This window comes from Acanthopagrus latus, chromosome 18 (genome assembly GCF_904848185.1).
Source record: "Acanthopagrus latus isolate v.2019 chromosome 18, fAcaLat1.1, whole genome shotgun sequence".
Taxonomy (NCBI): Eukaryota; Metazoa; Chordata; class Actinopteri; order Spariformes; family Sparidae; genus Acanthopagrus; species Acanthopagrus latus.
In genome coordinates, this window is record NC_051056.1 from 21,237,351 (window position 1) to 21,263,575 (window position 26,225).

At 42.9% G+C, this 26,225-nt stretch overlaps 2 protein-coding genes and 1 long non-coding RNA gene across 3 annotated transcripts in view; 1 reads left to right on the plus strand and 2 right to left on the minus strand.

The window, feature by feature from the left end:
• LOC119007145 (Kv channel-interacting protein 1-like) overlaps positions 1 to 16,494 on the minus strand; it is a 47,909-nt gene extending 31,415 nt beyond the window's left edge. Inside the window, exons 1-2 of the mRNA XM_037076555.1 lie at positions 16,303 to 16,494; positions 14,681 to 14,970 (exon numbers count right to left, since the gene is read on the minus strand). Coding sequence (XP_036932450.1) covers positions 14,681 to 14,768 — 88 coding nt within the window. The 5' untranslated portion in view covers positions 14,769 to 14,970; positions 16,303 to 16,494. The remainder of the gene's footprint in view (positions 1 to 14,680; positions 14,971 to 16,302) is intronic.
• An 11-nt stretch (positions 16,495 to 16,505) lies between these two features.
• Positions 16,506 to 26,225, plus strand: part of LOC119007147 — a 17,856-nt gene continuing 8,136 nt past the window's right edge. Inside the window, exons 1-3 of the long non-coding RNA XR_005071037.1 lie at positions 16,506 to 16,662; positions 18,304 to 18,381; positions 22,870 to 22,956. This is a non-coding gene — a long non-coding RNA (uncharacterized LOC119007147). The remainder of the gene's footprint in view (positions 16,663 to 18,303; positions 18,382 to 22,869; positions 22,957 to 26,225) is intronic.
• Positions 24,090 to 26,225, minus strand: part of LOC119007143 (rootletin-like) — a 12,845-nt gene continuing 10,709 nt past the window's right edge. The window contains exons 15-18 of the mRNA XM_037076552.1: positions 25,996 to 26,126; positions 25,856 to 25,909; positions 25,606 to 25,753; positions 24,090 to 25,240 (exon numbers count right to left, since the gene is read on the minus strand). Coding sequence (XP_036932447.1) covers positions 25,640 to 25,753; positions 25,856 to 25,909; positions 25,996 to 26,126 — 299 coding nt within the window. The 3' untranslated portion in view covers positions 24,090 to 25,240; positions 25,606 to 25,639. The remainder of the gene's footprint in view (positions 25,241 to 25,605; positions 25,754 to 25,855; positions 25,910 to 25,995; positions 26,127 to 26,225) is intronic.

Genomic DNA, 26,225 nt, shown 5'->3' on the forward strand with positions numbered 1-26,225 from the left:
AAGCCATTAGGCCATGGCTTTCATTAAAAGCTACTGACTGCAGAAGTCTGCGGATCGATGCAAACCAAAAACAAGAGAGGGAAAGAGAAGGAGGAGGCGTGTGTGTGTGTGTGTGCCGTGAGGTGTGGAGTGGACAAGAGGAAGAAGAAGAAGAGAAGAGAGAGGAAGACAGACAAAGAAAGAGAGAGAAGGCAGCACTGCAGCGAAGGTGTGTGTAAAGGTGAGGGGACATTTTTTTTGGATATGCAACAGCTCACCCCAACACACACACACACACACACACACACACACACACACACACACACACACACACACACACACACACACACACACACCTCCTCTCACTCTTTTTCTGGCTCTGCAGACAGATCTAACGGCAGCCTCTAATCAAAATCTAACAAACACATTTCACACACACAGGCACAAACACACACACAAGTAAAAGTGGCAATAGATCAGCAGACAGAAACAGGATTTTTTCAAATACACACCACAGCAGCCAGCGACACACAAGACATGCTGATTAAACTCTGAGAGCTCGGCTGAATAGACGAGATAAGAGAGCGTGATTTGCTGTAGCGGTGATGTTTAACTTCGGTGGAGAGGTTACATACACATCTATCAGCGGAGAGAAAGCCTTTGGTTGATCAAACACTGAATAAACTGAGAGAAGAAAAAAAAACCCACAGTGGAGGAGCTGAAAAACAGGCTGTTTTTGATCAGCCTCGGCAAAGTTGACATTTTCTAAATACCAAGGATTCAAACAGCATTCAATCGATTCATATGAAGGATGAAGTACTATAGATTATAATATAATGACCTTGATAACAGTGGTTCAGAACAGCTGCTAAACTAGAATAACTCTATTTCTTTTTCATCCAACATTGATAAGAAGTCCTTAAAAAAAATGGAAACATCGACAATTACGTGAACACAATCATCTGCAGGGAGAAAATCAGACACTAACTGAGCTTTGTGCTGAGAACTAGAAAAAAATGGACTGTAGGTAGTTTGCAGTTATGTGATTGTGAAAACGTTTTTAAAAAGCAGACTGGATGAGATGGAGGAACGTCAGGTTGTTATCGTTCCTACATATTGTTCAGTTACAGGTTCAAACTCCAACAAAGGAGAGAATCGTGTCCTGCTTTCCATCTGCTGTTCACGTCATAGCCACAAAATGACATGACATCATTATACAACCAAGCTGAACACCCAATCATCCAGGTTTTCTACCTGTAACTTGCAGGTACAAAACCCCAGTAATGTTATGTTGGGGATCCAATTTACATGTTGGGCCAACCAGCTTCAGTTTACCTGAAACTAGCAGTTAATCTGAGACGTCGGCGTTGTGTTGAAATCAAAGACACGAGCGAGCAAGGTAATTGTGCGTGTACGTAAATACAGCACAGAGGAAACATCTGACACGTTGGACAACTGTGTTTAACTGTATATCTTTGAAGGTCCAATTTGTAAAAACGCACATTTTTGAGTTTCATTTCCATCTCGTCAACTAGTGACACTTTGGGATTGTTAGTTGAGTCGGCTGCCACCGTAAAGTGACAGTTTTTGACGTCTGCTGAGACATCTTGCAAATTGGACTTTCAAAGGTCACAGCTGGAAATGAACAAGTTTGACGATTTCTTGTAACTCAGCAATGCAAATCACCAGTTGTCCACCCCCAAGTGACTGCTGCTGACAGTGGAATGGCACAGCTTTTCAATATATAGAGCTCCATTAAAGTTACTCAAAAACACTGAATCCCAGAACCCGGCAGGCACTCGCAGAAAACTCTTGCATCGCTGAGTGGTTCTTGAGCTTAACTACAAGATATCATTCATATCTCTTTAATTTTAGGATAAACAGATTGTTGGATCCTTAGTTAAGTCCCCATTTCTTAGATTCAAATTAATCATTTATTCATTCTTAAGTGTGGGAACTCTCACTACTGGGACTTCGGTCAGTGATAGTAAGTGGCATCTCTGCTTAGATCCTAAAGATAGGACAGCCCTTGAGAAGAAGACTTGGCTGGTAGCATCCCTTGCAATAACATCTGTGGAGACCACTTCAATGAAATGGGAAAGAGAGTGAAAGATGACATCAGCTGTCTGTGAACATCAGACCAAATGAGGTCACAGCATCAATCGGGGAATGGCTCAAAGTTATCGACCAGGAGTCAGTGGACGGGTGGAGGAAGATCAAGGAAGTAATTCCCATTCAAGGTCAGGGACCGTGGTTTAACAGGGTCGGTGTTCACAATCTGCCACCACATCACCGAAGCTCCTAACTTAAGACACGAGTTCCATATGCTGTAGAATGAGAATAAACTGTCAGTGTTTTCTGACCCTGTAGAACCGCTCTCCAAAACAAAAAATTAAACTGTTATTGGATCATGGTTTGTGTCAAAACAACAACTCTTTTAAGGTGAGGGAACCATCATGCAGAAATTAACTACTAATTGATTAAGTATATGGAATGATCCAGATCATTGTTAAAGATTAAACAACACTGACTGTCTGTAGAAGATGTATAACAGTTTTTCTCAAGTGTCAAAAAACAACAGTTGGCAACCATCCAACCGCCCCGATCTCCTCATGCTGTGGACTTAGTAGCCCCGTCACAACTTCATGTAACTTCCTCCTTTGCTCCCCAACAGTACAGAGTCATGAATTCATTGATTCTTGATGACTTCATTGTTGTTTTGGGGAATTTTCTAAGACAACTAATGATGTCATTTTTCTTGGAAGAACATTGTGGTTGCACAGAAAATAGAGACAGTGCTCTGAGACGTCTTTTTAAGTTAGGTCCAGTGGTTGCGATGACTTGACTGTTGATTTCAGGAGGGATTTCCTTGAAAGGCCTGTTCTGTTAACCCAGGTGAATATTTAATGCACATAAATGTTTCATCCTTTGATTACGAAACTTGTTTTCTTTTCTCTTCTCTTCTCACTGTGTTAATTGTGACTGTTCTGCACCAGATTCCTTTGCATGTGAAAAACTATGAACCAAATACTCAAGGTTATGCTAGCTTAGGATTTGGAATTCATTAAAAAGTGCACTGACTGATCACTCTCTGTTTCACTTTTAATTAAAACCAAATTACATGCTTCTCTCCTGGAAACTTATTGGGCATTTTTTATGGATTGGTAGAACAAAGCCATCGCAGAGGAAAGCCAGTGAGTGAATGTTGAGTTTGAGACATTTCATCGCATATATCCACGTCATGGCAGACATCTACAGTAATCTCTTTAAGGGACGTGATTCGGAAGTCTTTGAGCCATCCAGCCGACAAACACAAACAGACAAAGTAATTGAGGCATTAACATCTCTGCGGTTTGGACGGCGGAGGAAACCAAAATAGCTTTGCAGGCCTGCGCTGGCGCTGCAATAACACTAAACAGCAACAGGTTCATCACATTAGGCCGAGTGCCAAACTCTTCCAAGACATTAAGCCTGACATCATCTGTGGTGCTACTCATTCCTGTCCGGGGTGCTGTGGATCATTCTGAGTGCCAGCCTACCTCGCTCTCATCATTTATTAACCATTACACAACGGACCTTTTACTAGATTGAGGTGGCGGCCTGGATGAATGGATGGAGGGGTATGGAAAGGAACGGAAAGGAAAGGAAGGGATGTGGTTGGACGACTGTGCGGTAGTAAAAAAAAGTCGACGGCGGAGAGAGAAGGTGTTGTCAAGCACGGCACATGTGGCGAGAAAAACGGTGAATAATAAATTGGCTGGTTGTTTGCTGCCCGCTTTTATCAGACGAAGGCTATGCGGAAACTGTCATAGTGATGATCATGCAGAGGAGATGAGGGCAACATGAGGGGAGAACTGGGAGGGAAGCATGGAGGGAGTGAAAGAAATGAGACACGGGGGGCAATAACTGTTGGAAGGGAAGAGAACGGATGAAGGTGGAGAATGTGGAGGGCAAGGGAGAATCGAATGAGAGCAGAGAATTGGGAGGACAGAGTAGATGGAGCAGACATAGACGACAATGGGGGGGAGATGGAAGGAGGGAGTGAGGGAGTTAAAAAAAAAAAAGACAGGAACAAGATGGCGGGATAGAAGAGAGGGAGGGAAGGAGGGAGGCACAAAACTGCACCTGGCCATTAACTGGCTCAAACAGCTCAGTGTCTTCTGACTCATCAGAGCTAACAGTTTTATTTTAATGGAGTGAGGAGTGGAGGAGACGAGCCCAACGATCCGGACAGATGTGGGAATGAGGTATAACGCCGCTGAGATCAGCCGATCCCTGCTGCTGCAAAAAAAAAAGGCGATCACATGTCGGTTTTCATCTGCGAAAAGCCTAACATGTGTCAGCTGCTCCCCCCTAGACCACAAGACTCAGCCCAGGCTGTGCGACAAGGCCTGACTGCAGTCAATATGCAGCCAGTGAGGAAACACCAGCAAAATCATTTCGCCTCTAGAACTGTTTGAAGCAACAAATGCTGATTCATATCATCACCACTAAAAGGATCATTTCACTCGATTATAAAAAAATAAATAAATGGCATCTTTTAGCATCACCATGCAGATAGTTTGGGATGTTCTGCTTGTGATGCTAAAATAAAGACGAGTGAAATGTTACATCAAGACTATTTTTTCACTGTACATGTAGCTAAAATGATGGCCTGGTCACCGAAGATAAAATGTCGGTGTTGTTCTTTTCTGCAAACCACTGGTACAATGATTTCTTACATTTCATTTCAGTTTTTATGTTAACCTTTCTATGATACGTGTTATATTACACTTAGTAACATGTGTATGAGCTTATTTTCATACGTGTTGGCTGATAAGTGAGCCCTTAACTCCTTAGATCCTTCCCAGCTCCACCTTCCTAATTAAATATGGTCACTTCTGGCTCCAGAAAAACTGAAATGGCAACTGCCAAAATGTCAAACTCAAGGCTTCAAACAGTGGTGTCTCCCACTGGTTTGAGGACTACGTCTACTTCTTTTATACAGTAAGTGGTAAGATCATAACACATTTCAAGTTGTTGAGTTTCGTCAGTATGAGGGTCAATGAAGTCAGATAACCAAGAGACAGTCAGACTAACAGTTAGATTCCACCAGATACGTTTCCGGTCCGGCTCTGCTCCATAACAGCAGTCCGGAGCCCTGTGGGGCAGATTATCAAGACTTCTGTTTTTGCCGGATGCTGGAACACGACGCATCAATTCAGCACAGAGTAAATAGTCACACGCCAAAACAACAACATAACATCTGGTTCCTTCTCCAAATAAAACATTTCTTTCAGTCCTTCGGTTGGGAACGCTTTGTGCTGTTGTGCTTATAAGACATACCCATACCTGCGGTCACGTGTGATTATGCCTTCTGGAGCCGGAATGCGACGTATATGCATCTGGTGTCATCTTAGAGCAAAATGAACATGCGTCGTGGTATGAGCTCAATGTAGAAAAACAAAGAACATCTGGTGGATGTGTAAGCAGACAACTGTTAGCTAAGGAGTTTGTCTAACTATAAAGCAAGAAATCTCTGTCTGTCTGTGTCTATGCTATTCACATATCTCAATAATCTTCAGTGAAAATTTGAGATTGAGAGAAATGTTAGATGAGTAGTATGCTAGCTAACGTTAACCTCAATGGCTAAAATATTTACCTCTGGGACGCCTCTCATTGGTTGTTGTGGTCTGGCTCAGACAGCAGGAGTGCAGTCATCAATCAAACACGTTTTTTATTATTGGGGTGGCACTGATGACACTGTGAGCAGCTCAGGAGGGTTAAGACTGGATCCATAAACCTCTCATTATACCAGATCATCTCTGCTGGAGAGGGGTCCTGGAATTACGATTGGACGGCCTACAGAATTAGCACCACTGGAAACTCAAATTATGTACGAATGTCAACCTATAACACTGATAACATCACTCACTGAATACTTCTGCTGATTACATCCATGCTCCACTTCATAACCCCAGCAGTCAGGTCAATGCGATTGAGTGACTAATACGTCTGTTATGAACTTTTCCAGCTCAGTTCACTTTAACTTACGGTTACAGACGTTCACTAGAGGTTAAATATACAACATTCACTGCCGCAAGCAGTGGCTGGCTATCAGTCTAATGTAATACTGAATGGTTGAATGAATAATAATGCATCATATGTTATATTTCAGTCAGGAACACTCTCGTCAAAGGTTTACAGTTATGCTTGGCGCTGATGGCACGGCTCTGAGGATGCTCACTGAATTGACTAAGCAGCTTTCTAAGCCAAAACAGGGATTCAAATTCAGAAAAAAAACAACCCCAGGGTACAAAAGAGACAGCCCGAAGGAAGACAACTAATACAGTTTTATAACCTTGAGCTCTGATAGGACTTTACTGAATTTAAAAAAAAAAAGGTGGCAGCAGCAAGCTTTGCAGCAGCAGTAGTGTGGGGCAGTTTTTGAGTAGACGTGGTTATTAGTGAGGAGGGAGCCGTATTTAAATGGAGCCTTGTGGTGAGAATAGCTGTCATTGGTGTGAGGCTGACTTGAATCATCGTTACCAAACGGCAGGCTGTCGGCTGGTTACAGACACGAACAGCGTTTTGCCTTACAAATTGTTTCTGTGGGTAACCGGGGGGAAAGAAAGCACTTCACTTGCAGTCATTTTTAAACATTTGTCGTGACAAAATGATTAACAGCAGCTCTTCTTCAGGGAAGTCCGCCATGTTGCGCTGCCACGTTTCTACAGTAGCCCAGAAAGGACAAACACAACTCTAGAGACCATCTCTACAGGGCCTTTCTTTTCATTCATGCATTTAGAAGCCATCGCACAGGAGGCGAATCCAAATCTGGATGAATTAAACCACAAATGTGCTTTTTGACACAGCAACCCGTGTGATCCTTCTGCTAAATTGTGTTAAAACAGGATGACTGGTGGCTGTCTTTTATTTCTAACACACTGATCAGTGCAAACCATGTTACACTGAGAGGAACAGCGCCGTGCATTGGCGAGCCTGTGCTGTCTCCAGCTCTCTCTCTCTCCATAACAGCAGTCTATTTCTCCCTCTTTTCAAGGCCACGGCTGCCGTTTCTCCCTCCCACAGGCAATCTCTCATAAAGATTCACTGTTGTGCACCATCCACATACTTTATGTCACCTGTCAAGATGTGAAAAGCTCCCGTTTGCAGCCACCATCCCGCCTGCTCCCTGCGGTTGACACACAGATGACACATTTGGGCGGCGGGAAGCTCTTTTAAAAACCAGCTTGCGACAGGACATGAAACCAGTGAGAAAACACGCTAACACAAGGCTTTTTATCTATTTATCCTTTCCAGCCCGGTTGAAATATTTACAGTTTTTAGTTTTTTTGTACATAAATGTTTTACAGACGGCATCACCTTGCCAGTGGGTGCGACCGTGCTTGGGCTCTCTCGGCCCTCGTACTATTCCTGGATACGAAAACAAAGCACACGACACACCGGGGTGTTCCTTCACGGGCGGAAATTAAATTTCCATTTTTGTTAACTGCAGCAAAAAGTCTTATTTCTATACCTTAAGTACCCTGGTGGGTTTTTTCTGTGAGCTGAATGCAAACACCGCTATTGACTCTCTCGCTCTGAGTCTCTCGTTTCCTCCCCCCCCGCAGCAGATGAGACTGATGGAAGTGTTAATTGTATGCAGTTCGGGGATTGATTACAGCATCGGTGGGGGGAGAACGGTGTCCCCTCCCCTGAGAGCCTTTTTCCATATGAATTATTGTGCATTATATTTTCTATTAAACATGCACTGTGTCCCCCTCGTGGCACATTAAAATTGATATGACAGCATTTTGGAGGCTAAGCAGCAGTAGGTGTGGATGGAAAGCACACACGCTGGTATCCACATCAAAAGCTTGTGTGCACAGAGACACCACGTGTGTGAAGCCAGGCGCACACACACATACACACACACACACACACACACACACACACACACACACCTATCCTCTCATTTTTCTTTCTTCCCCGCTCTCTGCTCTCATTTGCTCATCCATCCTACTCTCTCGCTCTCCAACACTGAATACAAAAGTGCAGTCAAGTCTCCCCCCCCCCGACTCAAAGAGGGGCGACCTGAAGAGAATATCTGATGGAGAGGAAGAAAAGAAGAAGAAAAAAAAAGGAGCTGCTGAATATTTCATTAAGCACTTATGACCAACAGTGTGTGCGCCAACGCCAGCAAACCCCTCAGTCTGAAAAATCCACCTCATCATACATCAAACATCAGAGGAAGAGCTGCCTCATCAGCAGACACTTTGATACTGTGAATATTTAATGGTTCGTTTGGTTAAGACTCAACTTCACTTTGTGTTTTGATGTGCCCTGACAATGTGGGATTACGGTGATTATGAAGAGCGAGGAGGAGGAATCTGACGCCCTCTGCTGGGCTGCCGGAGTAAACTCACAAATGGAAAAGAAAGAAGTAGGAATGACAGAGTTTTGGTAAATAGTTTTGATTTCAAACAAGTCCTGTTAAAAATCAGAGGTCAATACTCTGATACCGCAAGCCACATTAGTGTCGAATGCTGTCAATGAATAGCAGCTTTTGGGAAACTCTTCCCCCTGAGCCGGTAAACAGACAGGAAGGAGGAGAAGAGTGATTAAGATTGCATGTTCCTCCTATTCCCAACAGAAAAGCGCTTTGAAGACTGACAGGAGTCAGCACTTTAAGTTTCTTGTTTTGTTCGTCTGGGAAAGTTTCCTCTGAAGGGAGTTCGTTCTTTGATTTTATATAGAACCTCCATGGGCCAACTCAGGAAAGTGTAAAGATTCCAGACATGTATTAAGGAATGTTTTTAGAACAAGCTCGTTAGAATCCTTAGAATGGAAAATTTACACGGTCAAAAAAAAAAAAAAAACCTGCCTTCTGGTCTCAAACCTACACAGTGAACTCAAACATCCAACTGTACGAGCAAGAAGAAAAACATTTTAGAGATCTGAAGTCATTTTAAAACAGTGTGAGGTGGTAAGACAGACAAACAATCCAGGTGATGAGTTTTGGAGAGGAAGGGCTTTACTGGTATTTTCCAGCCAAAGACTGTTTTGTGTGCTGATGGCTGCCATCAGGTGCCATCACCTGTGCCCAGACCACCACAGAGCACACAGCTCCGCATCCAGGCAGGTTGAGATTTGTACGCCAGTGGGGAAGCACCCGAGGGCAGGCTGCATGGATAGGATAAGTGAAATCACGCAAGGCTGTTTAGAGCCTGGCACTGCTTGACAGGATGTTTACAGGGTTTTTTCAGAGATGACGGGAGGCTGAGGGGAAGTTTAGGGCGAAAGGCAGCGCGGAAAGTGACAGACAGTCGGAGAGGAACTAAGAGGGAAACCAAAGCGATGAAAGGGATTTGGTTTAATCAGTCTGCAGAGAGGAGAAGTGAGCAGGGCTTAAAGAGAGGGATGGAAACTCCAGCCGGAGATTTCTGCAAACTAAAAGAAAACAGGAATCAGAAATTCAGCCAGTGTGCATAAGATTTTTCACTGAGGCTGACGTTTTTCTTTTGACACATAGTCGGTACAGATAAACAGGGAACATGGAGGATTAAATGCACTGACTACAAAACAGGAAGAATCACAGTTATATTAAAACTGTGGAAATCTCTGTGATCCTCAGGGTGTTTGTCTCAAGGACATGTAGTGTTTTTTTACTTTAGTTGTGATTTACAGACAATCTGTTTGCGCACCACGCCACAGAGGGTTAGCATAAATGATTTAACTGATCAATGAATGCACAGCTCTGTTTACACACTGTTCTAAGTGAGAAGTCTGAGGGCAAACGTGGCTAACACTGGTAGCTATCTGCGTAATAGAGCGATATAGAGCGTCTACATAACATTAGCTGCTCGGACATCTTTTAGTAAACACCTGGCAGGTCCCTGACTTATTTGTTGTGATGTATTATTATTATTTTATATTTTTGTTTTTGTGTCAAAAATGCTCAGTGGGCATTAAAACAGAGAAAGTTAGCTTTTCGCTCACGTTAGCTGAGGTGTTTCCATCGATCTGTAAAGAAATGCATCTCCGAAAATGTACAGCTCTGTTCACACTGTCAACACTGGTAGCATGCTAGCTGCTTTTGTTTACAGTTCTCATAGCTTTGGATCATGACTAAATAAATATAAAAGAATAGAATCATAAATATATGTCATGCAGTTGATCCCTCACATTTTGCACTATGAAACTATCTAAAGCTATTTTTGTTTGCTTACTGTGAAATCATATTTTATCTGTGAAATCGTATTTGTATGTGAAAGGTGTGTAGTGGTGTGAGTGACCATTGTCTTTTATTTATTTTCATTAACAGTAGTATTTTATTCTACATTTCTATTTGTCTGTTGTGTATTGGATCTTTAAGGGATTAATCAAGTCTTATCTTATCTAACTCATCTTGATGGCTATGATCATATAGTTTTTGAAAAGTAGTGGAGTGGGAACACGTAACGCGCGTCTGACTGAGGCAAATAAAGGATCATTTCCACATCAGCCTGGATTCTGCTGAGCTGCCTGTAATGTTGAGTTTTAAAGACATCAGATGCTCAAGGAGATGTGACGAAGAGATTCACTTTAATCCTCATCCTCTGTATTTTCTTCTTTCTACCTTCACAGCTGTTTTTCTTACGAGTTTCCGAACAGATTAGAAAATGTGTGCATTCTTGACTTTTTTTTTTCAACTTTACTTCTAAAGCTTGACAGATACAAACGACACCTCATCAGGTTTGCATATGTGTGTTTTCATGTCTGTTAATTTTCATTTTCTCAGCTCTACCAGCAGAGGTCAATGCTGCTCTGGTAGTCGTTCTACATGGAGCTGAATCTGTTGGTTATACCTATATTTGCATTCACTACACTGAACACACACAGAGCCTTGGTATCGTCTCCTTCTGTGCTGCTGCAGGGACTGATGTAAGGCTCCTGTTGCCGCTGAGAGGAGAAGAAGGAAAACTGTTCTTTCACCATAATTTATCCCTGTAGCTCTTAAACTGTCCTAAAACTCTGACCGTTAAAGGTCATCTGAAAAAAAAAAAGAGGCTGTCAGTAACTTACAGTGAAGTGTGAAAAAGGCAGCCAAGCCCGTCAGCTACAGAGAGAAGTGGGCCTGTTTGACCTTTAATGTCAGAATCTTACTGCAGAAAAGGGTTTGGTGGCTGCGCTATTGAACGCACAGATGGATGGATGTTTAGATGGAAGCATTCATTGACACATTGTACTTCACATTAATAACGTGTGAACTCTGAGGGGAAGGGTCATATTTCATATTCGGTGTGAAACTATTGTACTTTCGCCTTTACAGAAGTTGATTCATCCTCTTGTGACCTTTGTGTTTTTTCCTACAGCTCCTAAAGAGAGCCACGTCTATCCTTTTTCAACAGTGGATACAAGACAATCTTTGAATTTTGTGGAAGAGTAAAGATGGCAGAGTTATCCCAGAAAACATGGGTCACAAAAAGTGTCCCCACCCAAAATGGTCCCCGTCTGCCGTCAATAGTTCAACATGGATACGAGGTGGAACATCAGGTGGTGACGCTGTTACTACGTCCACCCTCTCTTACAAACCAGGAAATATTGATCTTATTATTGCCATGGAAAAAGCAAATGCACGTCTTTGTTTTTTAAAAATATTTTACCAACAATTTACCGATTTGGATGTGAAATGGTTTTGCTCATACGCCCACACTTGTGACATCCACGTCTCTTAAGAAGATGATGTCATAATATCTGACTTCCTGTCCATTTTGCAGTCTGCAGTGCCCTCCCTCTTCTCTGCGTCACCACACTCGCATGGCTCTCCATGCCTCTTTGTAACGCCTCTGTCCTGATTGGATAAAGTGGGCAAGTATACCAGAAAATGTCTTTTCTCTTTTACAAGGAGATGACGAGAGACATGGGTTACTGACCAAACACTCTTAATAGTGACTATAGTTGGAATAAAGAGCATTTAACGCTCACAGCAAAGAATAAAAAAATACATGTACATATATCTATAAATCATATTCCTGCTTTCATCATTTGTGGTGTTTGTAAGACTCTTTACTGAAGCTGTCTTCATTTGCACAGGGGAGAAGTTTGACTTTCGGGCTTTACACTAAAAAATAATAAAAAAAAAAAGCAATGTAGCTTAAATAGAGATACAGTCCCTGTTTTAAAGAAGCTGTGATGGCCCCTCAACGAGGAGGCTGAGGTTTGTGTTTCTGTGTTTCAATGTTGATTTATCATTCACAGTGTTTAGGACGCATAAAGCTTCTGAAAGCAAACTGTGCACACGCACTTTAGCAGAACATCTGAATAAGCGCTCGTAATAACAACATAATTTGACATTGTTGGACATCAAAGAAGGATGTCCGGCTGATGGCCAGGTAATGACACAGCTTTCATTTTTGAACCATAATGGGACGTCACATCATGACTGGACGTTCAAACAATGGTAACTTAAGGTCTGGATGTTTGCTGGTAAAGCAGTAGTCGTATTTGTCGTACTAGTTGTGTTACAAAAAGGATAGAGAGGCAGAAGAACAGGTTAAAGAAACACGCCAACTTTCCCCAACTTCAATTTATACAACCTGTTGCTTGAAAGATACAGGTGTGTTAAGAATAAAAAACAAGCTGCATGATGGGAAGTGTAAGATCTTATGTTTCTGGGACATGACTCTAAAAGGCAGGATATCTTGGCCTCCTCTGCTTTGATTTTGGACTGTTATAGTTTGAATCTGTCTCCTGTCTCCTAACATTTAAACATCCAGATATTAAAGACAATAACACCGACATAAAGCCAACAGCTTACTAGCTTCCAGTTTCTGGTGCAGACAGTATCTGACAGTAATCAAACACGTACCAGAGCACCCAGTAGAAGTACAGTAAAAGTGAAACTTCGGCAAGAAAGTGCTCCCAATTACATCTTCACCATTTGCTTGTAAATCACAGCAGCATAACCAAATGTAATTAGTTGTTCTCACCCTTCATGTTTCATTTGTTTGAACAAAGTGGGCACGGGGCGGCTCCTCTTCATTAAAACACCAACGTCCCAAATTGAAAAACACTGCGTAGTAAACCCGATCCATAGAGCTACAACATTGTAACGGCCCTTTAAGGAGCAAGAATATTTGTGTGTGTGTGTGTGTGTGTGTGTGTGTGTGTGTGTGTGTGTGTGTGTGTGTGTGTGTGTGTGTGTGTGTGTCTCGCCCATTTGCCTTTATGGCCGTTGTCTAATCTGATGTTGTTGCAGATGCAACTCTCACTCCCACTGGAGCTCTGTAAAAGAGCAGATGTAGATCTGTGTGTGCATGTACGTGTGTGTGTGCGTGTGTGTGTGTGTTTATTAGTATATCTTAATGTAGGTTTGTTTGTTTCTGTGTGCGTCTAGGTGTGTGTGTTTGTCGGTGTGTCTGGGTTTCTGATATTTTGCAGACCAAGATGTCTTGTTCCTGCAGCTCATTTCCTCATTGACTGTGTGGGTGTATTTAATGGCCGTGTATCAGTGGCATCTGTGTTTTTTACGTGTGTGTGTGTGTTTGTGTGTGTGAGAGAGAGAGAGACTGTGTGTGACTATGTGCTGCTTCCTTTTTTGACTTTATGATGTTATTTCTTGTAAGGAGTCATTTGTTACGCAACCAAACCTCAGCAGCAGCTCCTTCATGACGTTGTGTGTGTGCGTGTATGTGTGTGTGTGTGAGACCTTAAGGGCAATTCTGCCCACTGCGGCTGAATGCTTGAGCCATCCACAAACATGTGTGTGTGTCTGTCTGTCTGTGTGTGTGTGTCTGTGTGTGAGTGTGTGTGTGTGTGTGCCTGTGCGTGTGCTTGTGTGTGTTTGTGTGTGTGTGTTTGGATTTGAGTATGTCTTTATGCATCTACTGTATGTGTGTGACTGACTTCTTTGATGTTTCTCATCCCTGCAGACATTATGTCAATTGGCTAACTGAGCATTATACTATACGTGTGTGTGTGTGTGTGTGTGTGTGTGTGTGTGTGTGTGTGTGTGTGTGTGTGCGTGTGTGTGCGTGTATGTGTGTGTGTGTGCCCCCAGGCTGCTGCTGTGCTGCATACAGTTTCTGAAGCATGGCTTTTTATGTCTACTTCCTGCGCTGCTTTTCCTACCGCAACAATAAAAGCACCAAAATGAGATTTAAAAAAACACACCACTTTAACATTAAACACACACACACACACAAACACATGGGATCATTACATATAACCATGATTGCGCACATACACACACACACACCAAATAACAACTAATGAATCTCATAGTAGAACTCCGCTTCCTCTCACAGCGAGCCTCTAGTGTGCGGCTCCTCTTCCCCCCCACTGCCACACCGACACATTTTATTACTCACATTCATCACGAGCACACACACTCACACACACTCACACACAAACGCGCACCCTCTGCGCTCTATATCAACTTTATCTCTCCTCTCTATTAGCTGCTTACTCCCTTCATCTCTGTCTCCTTCACTCCCCTCCTCTGGAGAACAGATCGAGGTCAACTGCAGACAAGACTGGAGCAAAGAAAAGAGTTTGTGCGAGCGGAGAATGAAGGATGAGGTGGACGGGACTTTGTGTGGCTCTGGTGTTTGTTTGTAGCCTCGTCTGCGGTTGGATGCACGCACTTACTTTCGGTGACATGTGCGGGAACTCGAACAGATACAACCACGCATTTTGCACTCACAGGAACAAAGTAAAGACACATTTGGGTTCTTACCTTTGCTGAGAGTCCCCGTGACCAGTTTGTGCAGGGTCAGCGCAAACTTGACAAGTCCCTGTTTGCAGCGTTTGGCGCACCCCGTCATCCTGACTGTGACCTGGGACACAGCGGGCTGAGCAGGGCCAGAGCAGGACGAGGGTTTCCAGGCAGCTGCACCACCCTCAGATCGAAGTGGCAATCAATACAACTTCTTCTTCTTCCTCTCCTCCTCCTTCTTCACCTGGAGGGAATGAATCCAAAAGAGGCGAGTGCGCTCCTCTTCCCGTGTCGCCCTCCGTCCTGCCGAGCTGAAGGGAGAGAAGAGAAAAAAAAAAGGAAACGGTGATCTCCCCCTGCCTTCCCTCCCCCACTCCTCCTCCTCTTCCTCCTCCTCCTCCTCCTCTGCCTTCACCATCCTACCTCTGAATGAGTCCAAATTAGTGACTTCTCGAGAGCGAGGTGAAAGAGAGAGAGAGAGAGATGGAGAGAGAGGAAGTGTGTTAAAGAAATAAACACACTGTCCGAGTGAGACAGCGACAGCTTGTTAGAAGCGCTTCTCACAATCCCAAGTTTTCCAGGAAACTTCCTTTTCCAATCAGCGGGTCGGTCTTTGGGATTTCACGGCAATGAACCAATCTCATGAGCTCCTCTTGGTCTCCTCTCCCTTCTTTTTCATCTTCTCCTTTTCTTCCCTCCTGCTTATCAAATTCATCCCCACCACCACCACCACCACCACCACCACCCCCCCCCCCCCCCCCCCCCCCCCCCCCCCCCCCTTTTAAGTGGGGAAATCAGTAATCCACTTTCAGCACCAGTGACAATGGACAGCTCCCCACGAAGCAGAGCAAACACACTGAGCTCGATCGGTTTCTCTCTCTAGGCAAACACACACACACACACACACACACACACACACACTCTCTCTCTCTCTCTCTCTCTCTCTGCTGCCAACCCCTCCCACAGCCCTCACAACACACATAAACACACTTCATCAGTTTATGAGATGTGCGTCTTTTTTATGACTGTTCCTTCCCTGCATCCAATTCAAAAACGCCTTCTTTTTGAAATTACAACTATAACACACTGTTTTTTGTTTTTTTTACACAGATACCTGACACAGAGGCGTCTGAGCTCACATTACAATCAGAAAGTGTGATGAATGTGATGATAATGGTGGTAACGTTTTGTTAATGTATAATTTCTTTAGCTTCTCTTTTCGTTTATGCTCCTTTTTGTCCTTCTTTTCCCGAGCTGACTTTTCTTTCCAGAACGTCACATTTTATTCATTTTGAGAGAACAACCAGGAATATTAAGTGTTAAGATCCTTTACTTAAGTGAAATTCTTGCCAAAATGCAAACTAAGCTTTTTTTTTGTGAATGTATATGAGTCAAACCTTCGTGTAAAAGCATAACTATGACAAAAGACGCACTTTTAAGATTTACCCTATTTTCGTTTTTGGGTCAAACAAACTTTAACTGGGAGTGCTTGGGGCAAATTAGCAATAGCATCAAAACACTATTTTTTAAACACTACATGAAACTTTGCCCGCAGTATCACCAGGGTCTCTACACATGAACAGGAGCATTGAGAACATTGCGTACACTGAGTTTACTAAAAAGAGAGTTTTTGAACTACTCACGTTAGCAGTAGCTTGTCCTGCCCACCACCATCCTGCCAGTGAAAAGTGTCGATCTCTGAGTGCAACATAACATGGAGGTGAGTTAAGGTGGACCGCTCCTGAAGCTTAGTTCCATACAAATGCACGGATAATTCGTTGTTTTGTGATTAGTGAAAAACAATATTGACCTTGAAGCTGAAAAAGGAGCTTCATAAGAAACAATACTAAAATCAAAAGTCGGAAAAGTCACGTGAGATATGGCGTCGCATTGTTGCCAGAAGACAGTTGGTCCACCTTAACTCACCTCCATGTTACGTCACATTCTGAGATGACGCTTCTCGGCTGCCATGACGACGGTTAGCGGAACAAGCTATTGCTAACGTGAGTTCAAAAATTCTCTTTATAGTAAACTTTGTGTACACAAACAATGTTCTCAATGCTCATGTTCATGTGTAGAGACCCTGGTGATACTACGAGCAAAGTTTCATGTTGTGTCGAGGCTTCTTTGTGTTTTGAAAATAGCGATTTTGATGCTATTGCTAATTTGCCCCATGCACTCCTATTGAAAATGAGTTTGACCTGAAAAAGAAAATACAGTAAATCTTAAAAGTGCCTCTTTCATCATAATTATGCTTTTACACCAAGGTTTGACTCATATACGTTCACAAAAAAAAGCCTAGGTGGCATTTTGGCGAGAGTTTCACTTTAAATAAACAAGGTGATAACTAAATGTGAAACTAGAGTCCTTGCTTTAAAAGTAAATCTGCGGAAGTAGTGTGAGATTCAAACAATATCATTGAGATAGAGTATCTATTAGTAAGATGAGTGCTCATCAGGCAGAATTGCACCTTCCCGGGTGTTGTGTTTCCGCAGATATCATGCGATTGGATTATTGTTGCATTAACCCCCCAGAGTTCAACATGAATACACCGAGCATGTTTTATTTATAGACACGTAGGTTTATTCAAAGGTCTCGTGGAGACAAACCTTAGAAAACCAGTTCAACATCTGGTTTAAATGAAACAGCTAACATTTTGAATTATTCATATTTTCTGTGATTTACACTCACATACACACTCAGTCTAAAAAGGTTTGAAACAGACATGAGATGTGAACACACAGTCATTTTTTTTGTACACGTTCCTGTTGTTTTGATAATAGTGAAATTATACTTTTTACAAGCTACAACTGCAATTAGAACACAGGATTTGTACATTTTCAGCTTGTAAATTCATACTTTGAATCATCATTTTGGAATTTCAATAGGCTTAAAGCTGAGAAAAAACAAGCAAAAACAACATTACAATGCATTACAATGGGGACAGAACAGTTGTTAACCTGGGTCTTCAACAACCACAACCACTGCAAACACTTGAGACATTAATAATAGAAAGGATTTTAAAATTAAAGGTTTTAAAAGGTTCTTGGGTCTTGAATTTGAGGACTGTGTTTCCTGCAATCTGGTGACATATAAAGAATAACTAGTAGTAGTATGAGTAAAATTTAACTGCATTTTTGTATCAAATGACTTCACTTTACATTTAATCCTCAGAGAATAAAGCAGAATAACTCACCCTCAGCATAAAAAATACTTTTCATCCATTCATTTTTTTGCCCCTGTTCCCTAAGAGAGTCTCCGCTCTGCTCCACACCACTGGCCTGTGTTTGTCAGCTTCTGGGTGGGAAATGACGCGGCATGTATCATGAGCAAAGATGAATTTGTAAAACACACAGTATTGATAGTCCAATGATTCCTTGTGCAATAATGTGAGCAAGCTACCCTCACCATACTGTAAATCACTGTGTGGCACCTAATCAGCGATGCATTATTAAAACATATTGGCTGGTTATGTGTGTTATAAAACAAACAGACATTATTGTGCGCCACAGAGGATCATTTTGTAACTTGGCTCTCACATAGGTTGAGGCTAACACACCTTACATTAGCCATTCTACAACTGCAGCAGACCTACATACTGTATACAGGCCAGTTTAATATGCAAGAATTCTTTTACCATCTAGTGTCTCTGGGGGTCTCTGCTCCATCTCAACTGAAGGGGTCCTTGGCATGAAACACCTGAAAGACTCCTGGATTAAAAGGTGATAGCAGCTGATCTTACTTTACAGCTACTACGTAGCTACGTAAACTTTTAGTCTACAAAGTATCAGTATGTGAGAATCTGCCACCTGTTGAAGGCCAAACAAACAGAGGAAGTCTATCACCAAAGTAGCTAACTGCTGCTAACTGTACTCTGTTTATGACTGTAGCTACAGTTAGCTTGTTAGCTCAGTTAGCCATGCAGCTACCAAAGAGCAGGCGTTTACATCGCTGGCAAAGGATTACTGAACCACCGACAGAAAGAGTTAGCATGCTAACTTCAGTAGATATCTCAGCAACACAGTATAGACGTCTCTGACACAATGTCTTCTCATTCTGTCAATAATTATATCTACGTTTATAACTAAAACTCTTGGTTAATATTTCTCCCCTCGACACCACCTTCTTCTGGAGGGATGTTTTCAGCAGCATGGACATCGAATGATGATAGAAATATTGAAGAAATGTTATAGGAATACTACAGGCTGCTCACTCTTCCACGACTACACGCTGCTAACTTCACTTTGGTAAATAGGCGGCAGAATAGTGCAGGATTAAGCATTTATAGTACAACTCAACTCATCGATACACCTCTCAGCCAGAGAGCGGGACTGCCAATCACCTGATCAAGTTGTATTTGACTGATCATGTTATGGATCACGTGCAGGTCGACCCTCGCGAGGCCTCCTTGACTCATCCTGACCAGCTGCTTTACTAAAAGAGGGAGGAGAAGATGGGTAAAAGCAAGAGAGGGGAGCACAGGAGAGAGGGAGAAAGAGAGGATGCAGGGACGTAATCCTATAATGTCCTCCTGCGCTATATTTAGTCCTGGATCACATATGGTTACCGGACTGACGGGGCTCAGACGCAAAAAGCACAGGAAGGGGAAAAAAAACGGCAAAGTTTAGAGAAGGAGGAGAAATGAGGAAATAAATATAAACGGACGCTATGGGGGCAAGAGGGAGAGAACGGCAGAGAGAGAGAGAGGAGAGCAATAGAACAATAAAAATGCAAATCAACAGCATAAAAACAGACGGAATAGAGAGTATTGATGGAGGAGAAGGGGAATGAGCAGTGGAAGTCTGCCAAGAGAAGGAGGTGGGGTGTTAAAACTCCCGGAGTCCCACATACAGTCTCCAGGGTTATTTGCCATCAAACTGGAATTAAAAAAAAAAGGTTTGACAGGGGCCCCGGATCAATACTTCTCCCTCTGACTATGAACACTTGAGGGAAAGAAGGAGGGAGGCGGGAACCAAAGAAAAAAACAACGTGAGAGAGTGAGAAAGACAAGAAAGAAAGAAAATAGGAACAGAGTGGAACGGTTGAGGGGGAGAGAGGAGAAGGGGGAGGATTTGTTTTTTTTTCGAGGCGCCACCAGTGTTTTGGCTATTAAAGCATGGAGGAGATTACTGTGTGGGGGAATTTGCATAAACATGCTTCTCTATTACCGCCCCCATTGTTCATGATTAATGAGATTAAGGCTGCCTTTTGCGCACGGATTCCAGGATGTAATAGCAGATAATTGCTTGTCTCTTCCCGAATTAGAAGTTGCGTCGTTTGATGTTTGTTTCAACGCAAATTTGTTTCGAAGCGATGAGGAGCCCTGGCAGGACAGGGACGGAGTGTACCTGATAGGCACTGCGGGTGATAAAGGTGTGGAGAAAAGTGATGGGGAGGAGAGAAGACGGGGGCTGGTGGAGAGACAGATAGGGTTTTGTGACGCACGACGGCAATAAAGCAACTCAAATTGAACTGAAAACGAGGCAAAGCAACAAAAGCGAGAAAAGGGATGATTTCAACCTGGGGAAGAAAATGGTGAAGATGAAAGGAGAGTTCAGGTAGATTAAGGTGTGTGAAGAGGCATCACCAACAAATGAGAAAAGCTGTAGCTCTGGAGGTAGAGCATCTAGTTATTGGAAGGTTTCTGGTTCGAAACCTGGCCCCCCTTAGCTGCATGTAGAAGTGAACCTTTCACAAGATGATGAACCCCCAAATTGCTCCTGATGAGCAGTTGGCACCTTGCATGGCAGCCTCCGCCATCAGCGCAAGAATGTGAATGAATTACTGTAAGCCACTTTGGACAAAAGCATCTGCTAAATGCCCTAAATGTAAATGTAAACGAATAAGGGAAAAGGAAAAAAAAAAAAAAACTGGGAATAAAGAAAAGATGCAAGGAGTGAGGAGGAGAGAAAGAAAGAGAGGTCGGCGAGGGAGGTGAGAGGAAAATCAGAGAGGGGGTGGAGGCAGGCAGGCAGGCAGAGAAATGAGCGAGACAAAAAGAGAGGAGATTGCTTTGAAAGCTGTAGATCTGTCAGAATTGAATCAGAGGCGGCCGGCTGTGCGCTCTGATAGTGCTTCGCCTCTAAATATAACAGACTGCGAGATGGGCTGATACGGGCCACAACAACAGGCGCGAGGAGGGCGAGGATAAAAGGGAGGCATCACAACACTTGAGGAGAGAATAAAGGAGGGTGGGGGGGCGCTGAGGGGGTGCAGGGTGCCAAATCTGTGCACGTACAGGAAGCATAAGAGCTTCAGCAGTTGGTAATTTTCATGTGATGACATTTATAGTGTGTGTGTGTGTCTGTGTGTGTGTTTGCATAATGCGCCAGTATCCATGCGCGCGCACACACACACACACACACACACACACACACACACTCACACAAATCAAACCACAACAATCTTCCCGGAATTAAGACCCGTCTGCTCAGACACAGCAGCTGGAGGAAAACCCACATTTAGAGCTCGTCTCTGGGTGTGTGAGCGGCGAGCCGGTTGCCCCCCGGAGGTTTTTGGAAAGTCGACTCCAGACAGCCAACCCTCCACTCGTGGCCCCGGGACGCTCAGGGTGTCAGCAGCGCTGATGGAGTGACAAAACGTCCCCTCTGGGTGAAATTAAAAACCCCAACACACAATCCCTCCTCTCCTCTTTCTCATCTGCCTCTTACTTTTCCAGCAGTCCCCCCCCCGCCCACCCCCCTCCCTCAAGGCGCCCTGCTGACGACAACTGTCTGCAAACACACACACACACACACACATGCACACTCCCCCTGCAGGGATGGTACACTCTCAGCCACATGTGCAGAACACACACATGCAAAGAGAAGCTCCAAAAGTGTCATTAAACGACACAACGGAATATTCTTGAGCCCAGCTGGTCTCGTCGTTGACACCCTTGTGACATGTCTGTCACACACACGCACACACACACTCACACACTGCATTTTCTCACTCTCTTGGCCTACATGCAATGAGCCGGGCGCCATTAACATCCAGCACGGAAACTTAATTAACACCGAGGTCATTAACTCATGTAAACAAGACGTCAGCACTCACACACACAGCATTTTCACCGAGAGGCGTGTGCGCATCATACGTGTGATGAGAGTGTGTGTGTGTTAATAATGGAGGTGAGTCTCCCTGTGGAGTGTAATGAGAGTCCTGTGGGTCCAGCCGAGCTTCTTCTTCGCGCTGATACAGTTGCGTCGAGCGGCCGCACTGCAGACTTTACTGAAGCACCTTCAGCTGGTGCACTGCAGGACTACAGCAGACCACTGATTCAATGAAAACTGGAGGTCCAACATGCAGTGAGCGCAGTGAAGAAAAGCACCAGATTCTGTTTGCGTGTATGAAGTGATGCATGCAATCTAATATATAAGCCTACAGTAAAGGCACTGTAGACAGTTTTTGCCCTTGCAGGGTTTATATCTCTCACTTTCACTCATCCACATCAAATTTACCCAGGGGTCAAGTAACAGGGGTCAACATAGTCAGACAACACTGACAGTTTATTTCCAATATCATGTTACCTTTAATCAATTATCAATATCATTGTATATTCTAACTGTTCTACTTAAGTTTTTATTGTAATTAACTTATTTTCGTAAATGTATTTTATTGTGATTCTGTTTGGCTCTCCTCCTTTTACACTTTACTAGCCAATTGTGTTTTTGTACTTATTCCTGTTACTGTGATTTTGAGCATCATCTGGCACAGGATTAATAAGTTATCAAGTTTTATCTTATCTTATCTTATCTTATCTTATCTTATCTTATCTTACTGGGTAAACTTGACCCAGTTTTTAGATTTCTTTTGGGCACGTGGATCATAACAACCCGTTCTACCCACTGGGTAAAATTAACCCAGTTTTTTGCATCAGTGCTATATTGATCACATTCTTGGGTCAATTTTAACTCTCTTGTTTAGTGAGTCTGCGGCATGAAAGTGATTTGTTTTGTTCATGAGAGCAGTGTATAACACTATAATTGCAATGTAAAAAAACACTTCATGTGGGGGGGTGCGCTAATTCTTTTAGCTTAGCAGCTACAGTGAAGATTGTTATTATTGTCTCTTAAAATCAGTTTGGGATCTCTGGGCTTCTGTAGGCTTGGTTACATTTGATGAGCTGTATGTAGCCACGTATTTATTTTCTTATTTCACTGGGGTTTTCTAATATATATTTTTAAACAAGTCCCCATCTGCTTCAGCTGTTCAGGAGAATGCAGCATGCTGTGAAGAACCAGAAATGTTTTCGTTGACAACAAAACTTCACTGGACTTTCCATCAGCATGAAGGTGAGTATATAACTGAATTTTGAATTTTTGGGTGAACTTACCCTTTAAGTACAGCATTGGAAATGACATTCTAGTAAAAATATGTAAGTAGTATTATCAAAACTTGGGTGGTCGATGGGTCTTTGTCCAGAATAGACCCCACTTCCTGTTGGAGGTATGCACCCCACTGAGTGCCACTTGAGTCACATGCTAACATTGGTTAGAGTTGGTCAAAGTGGATCTGAGTCGGTAGACTGAATTGAAAAGAAATTATTGACACCTTTTTTAAAACTTTTTTATAGACTTTAAAGCAGTTTAATCTGTAGTAATATGATCCCTAGAGTCAGTGAAATGTGCAGTATTTCCCTCTGGATTGCAGTAGAAGTATGAAGTAACAAAGAGGAAATACTTGAGTAAATGTACATGCAGAGAGAGACAGAGGATGAGGAGCAGGAGAAAACATTAAAAGGCAGAGTAATGAAAAATGTTTTGATGAGGGCTGACAGTTCAGGTGTCCTCTCGTCTACTCATACACTTTACCTTAACACACACACACACACACACACACACACACACACACTCTTCCTCCTCCACCTGGTATTCTTTCTGCTGAGCTCGAGCGATGACGTCCTCAGAGGAGCTCCAGAAGCTGCTGAGCACTGCAGGTGATTATTAAGCTCCTTTTTTTAAAAGCTGCTGATGCTCATTCTTCTCCTCTTTACTTCAGTCTTTTGGTGCTGTGCCTGGTTCTTATTGAATGGGGGAGCAGACACTTGATAAGATAAAAAGATGAAAAATCTTTTTTGCAGGCACATCAGCACCATCCACTCCATCTAAACCTCTGATGAAAGCACATGTCAGATGGAGTCACACAGTTCAACCTGTAAAGATGCCCATGAACGGCTGCCATCTAGTGTTCATTAATGGAAAGTTGTTTCAGCTGAGTAGAGCTAAGAGGAGATTCATTATTCATTTTCTACATTAAATCAGACAAACTGATCGTCACTCTCATGTGATGTATCTCCATATCATCAACCTCTCTGTGACGATGCCTTATGTATTATCCACGTTGCCAAATCTAAATTCTGGATCGATTTTAACCACAATGTTTTTAACCCAAACCAGTTCAAATACAGAGACAGACAGACACTGGGTGACAGTTAATATTATATAAACATTTAATCTCTGTACAGTCAGAAGGAATCAATGGGAAATCAAATATTCTCAATTACTGATAGAAAAATACCTTTGCTGCACCATGATCACTCTACACCCACACATACATACTATAAGTAGCAAAAGAACATCATCGTGTGTGTCGTGAACATCATATAAAACAAAAAAACAATGTGAGCGTGCAAATGTAACATCTGTCAGGTGTGAAAAACAAGCGTGTCACTCACACATAAAGACGTACAGTATGTGGTAGATTGGCATATTTTTTGTATAATATTCTCTACAAAAAAATATCAGTGATAATCTCTTTTCTTTTTTTTAGATTTCATTTTTTAGACAGTGTGCAAATATCAGAACTTAAAGAACACCTGGCTTCTGTGTGTTGAGTAACATTGTGGACCTGTGAGGAGAAGGAAACGGATAAGTCTTTGGAGTGATACTTCTTCTTTTTTTTTTCTCATATTTGGCTTCATGTGTAAAAATCAAGTAAGACGACCTCAGGGTGCAATGTTGCGTCGGCACATTATACAGTTTTCGTACAGTGAATATCCAGCGGTTCGTGTCACAGAGTCCACAGAGGCAGATGAAGCTGTATGACACGCGACCTCTCAGCGTTTTAACACAGTGTTTGTATGTGCAGCAGATGCAGACGTCCCTCCGACATGCTCTGTCAGGAAATGTTGGTGTCACAGGCAGCTTTTGACATTGTGATTGATCTTGGCTTCATATAGTTTGTAGTGATGTGACACTTTACATCAGTTTGTCAGGGTTTGTTCGATTGGCAATCACTTCAGCCTCTCACTTAGGGAACATGACATCCATTCAAGAGGTGAATCCAGGAAACAGGAAGTTCTTCCAACAAGAGTCAAGCTGATCTTCACCTGCCCAGAAATCTGACACAGCGTTTTGTTTGACATCTTCAGTGAATTTTTTTTTTTAGGTTAAGCTGCCGGCCACGGGTCACTGCATGTTCATAGGCTAGTAACGACAATGTGGGATGAGTTTCTCTGATTTGTTGATCTGAGCCTGAGGGCGTTCCCAGCAGTGTGACGGTGTGTCGCCCGCGCTGTCTGCTGAGGTGGAGGTTAGGACGATCCCTCAGAGGGCTGCAGCTATAGATGGCTGTGCACTGAAGGGCGGACAAACAGGACGAAGGGGAAAATAGATTGTCACACAGAAGTTTCTTTGAGCTCTCTTTTAGAGTTTACTTTAATGTCATATTTATCTGTATATAAATATAATTTAATTTAATATAATTTGTTTTGCACGACCAAGCAAACACATTGATGACAAAATGAAAATATCCAGCCATACTTTTTGTTTACAGATACTGTACAAATACAAACACAAGGACACACACAACCTGCCAACTGGCAGTGAAGGTCTTCACCGAAAATAGACGTAATCCCACCGAGACACTGACGAAATAATACAACTTTTAACTAATTAGTAGTAAAGATGAAGGTAGCAGGGGTGTCACGTTACTTTACTTACTTGTTGTCGTATGCCACCACCATGTTCGCTGGGGTCAGTGCTGAGTCCTGAAAGTTGTGTGGACACTGTTTGAGCTGAGACCGTTAGAGCCCAGCGTTTGGACACTGATGTGGACCGGGACACTCAGGTCCACATTCTCCAGAATACACTGTAAGAAAAACAACAAAAATGCAGAGCAGGGATTGCTGTTATTAAGTATAACCGGGTAAAATAAAGCACAGCTGTTGAGCGTCAGGGGAGAAAATGATACCTTGGTGCACGCTGAGCTCATGACGGATTTGTGGAAGTCCTCATCTACAAACACCTGAGAGGTGACAAGAGATAAAACAATAAGCACAAGAAAACGTTTTAGACAAATAAACCTTCCGAGTGTCAGTTTGCTTTGCTCACCCTGTATCCGTACACAAATGTGCCGTTGCTGCAGCCCAGCTCGTCCAGCGGTGGCCTCTCCCAGCCAATCATGAGGCTGCTGCGGCCCACTGTTTTGATGACCTGCAAACAGCGAACCTCGGCTGGAGCCTCTGGAGGTGATCGGACAAAGATTAATCAAGCACAGCACCCCACCAACACATGGTACATTACAGCATAAATGTAACATTTAACTTTTAACATAAAAAATC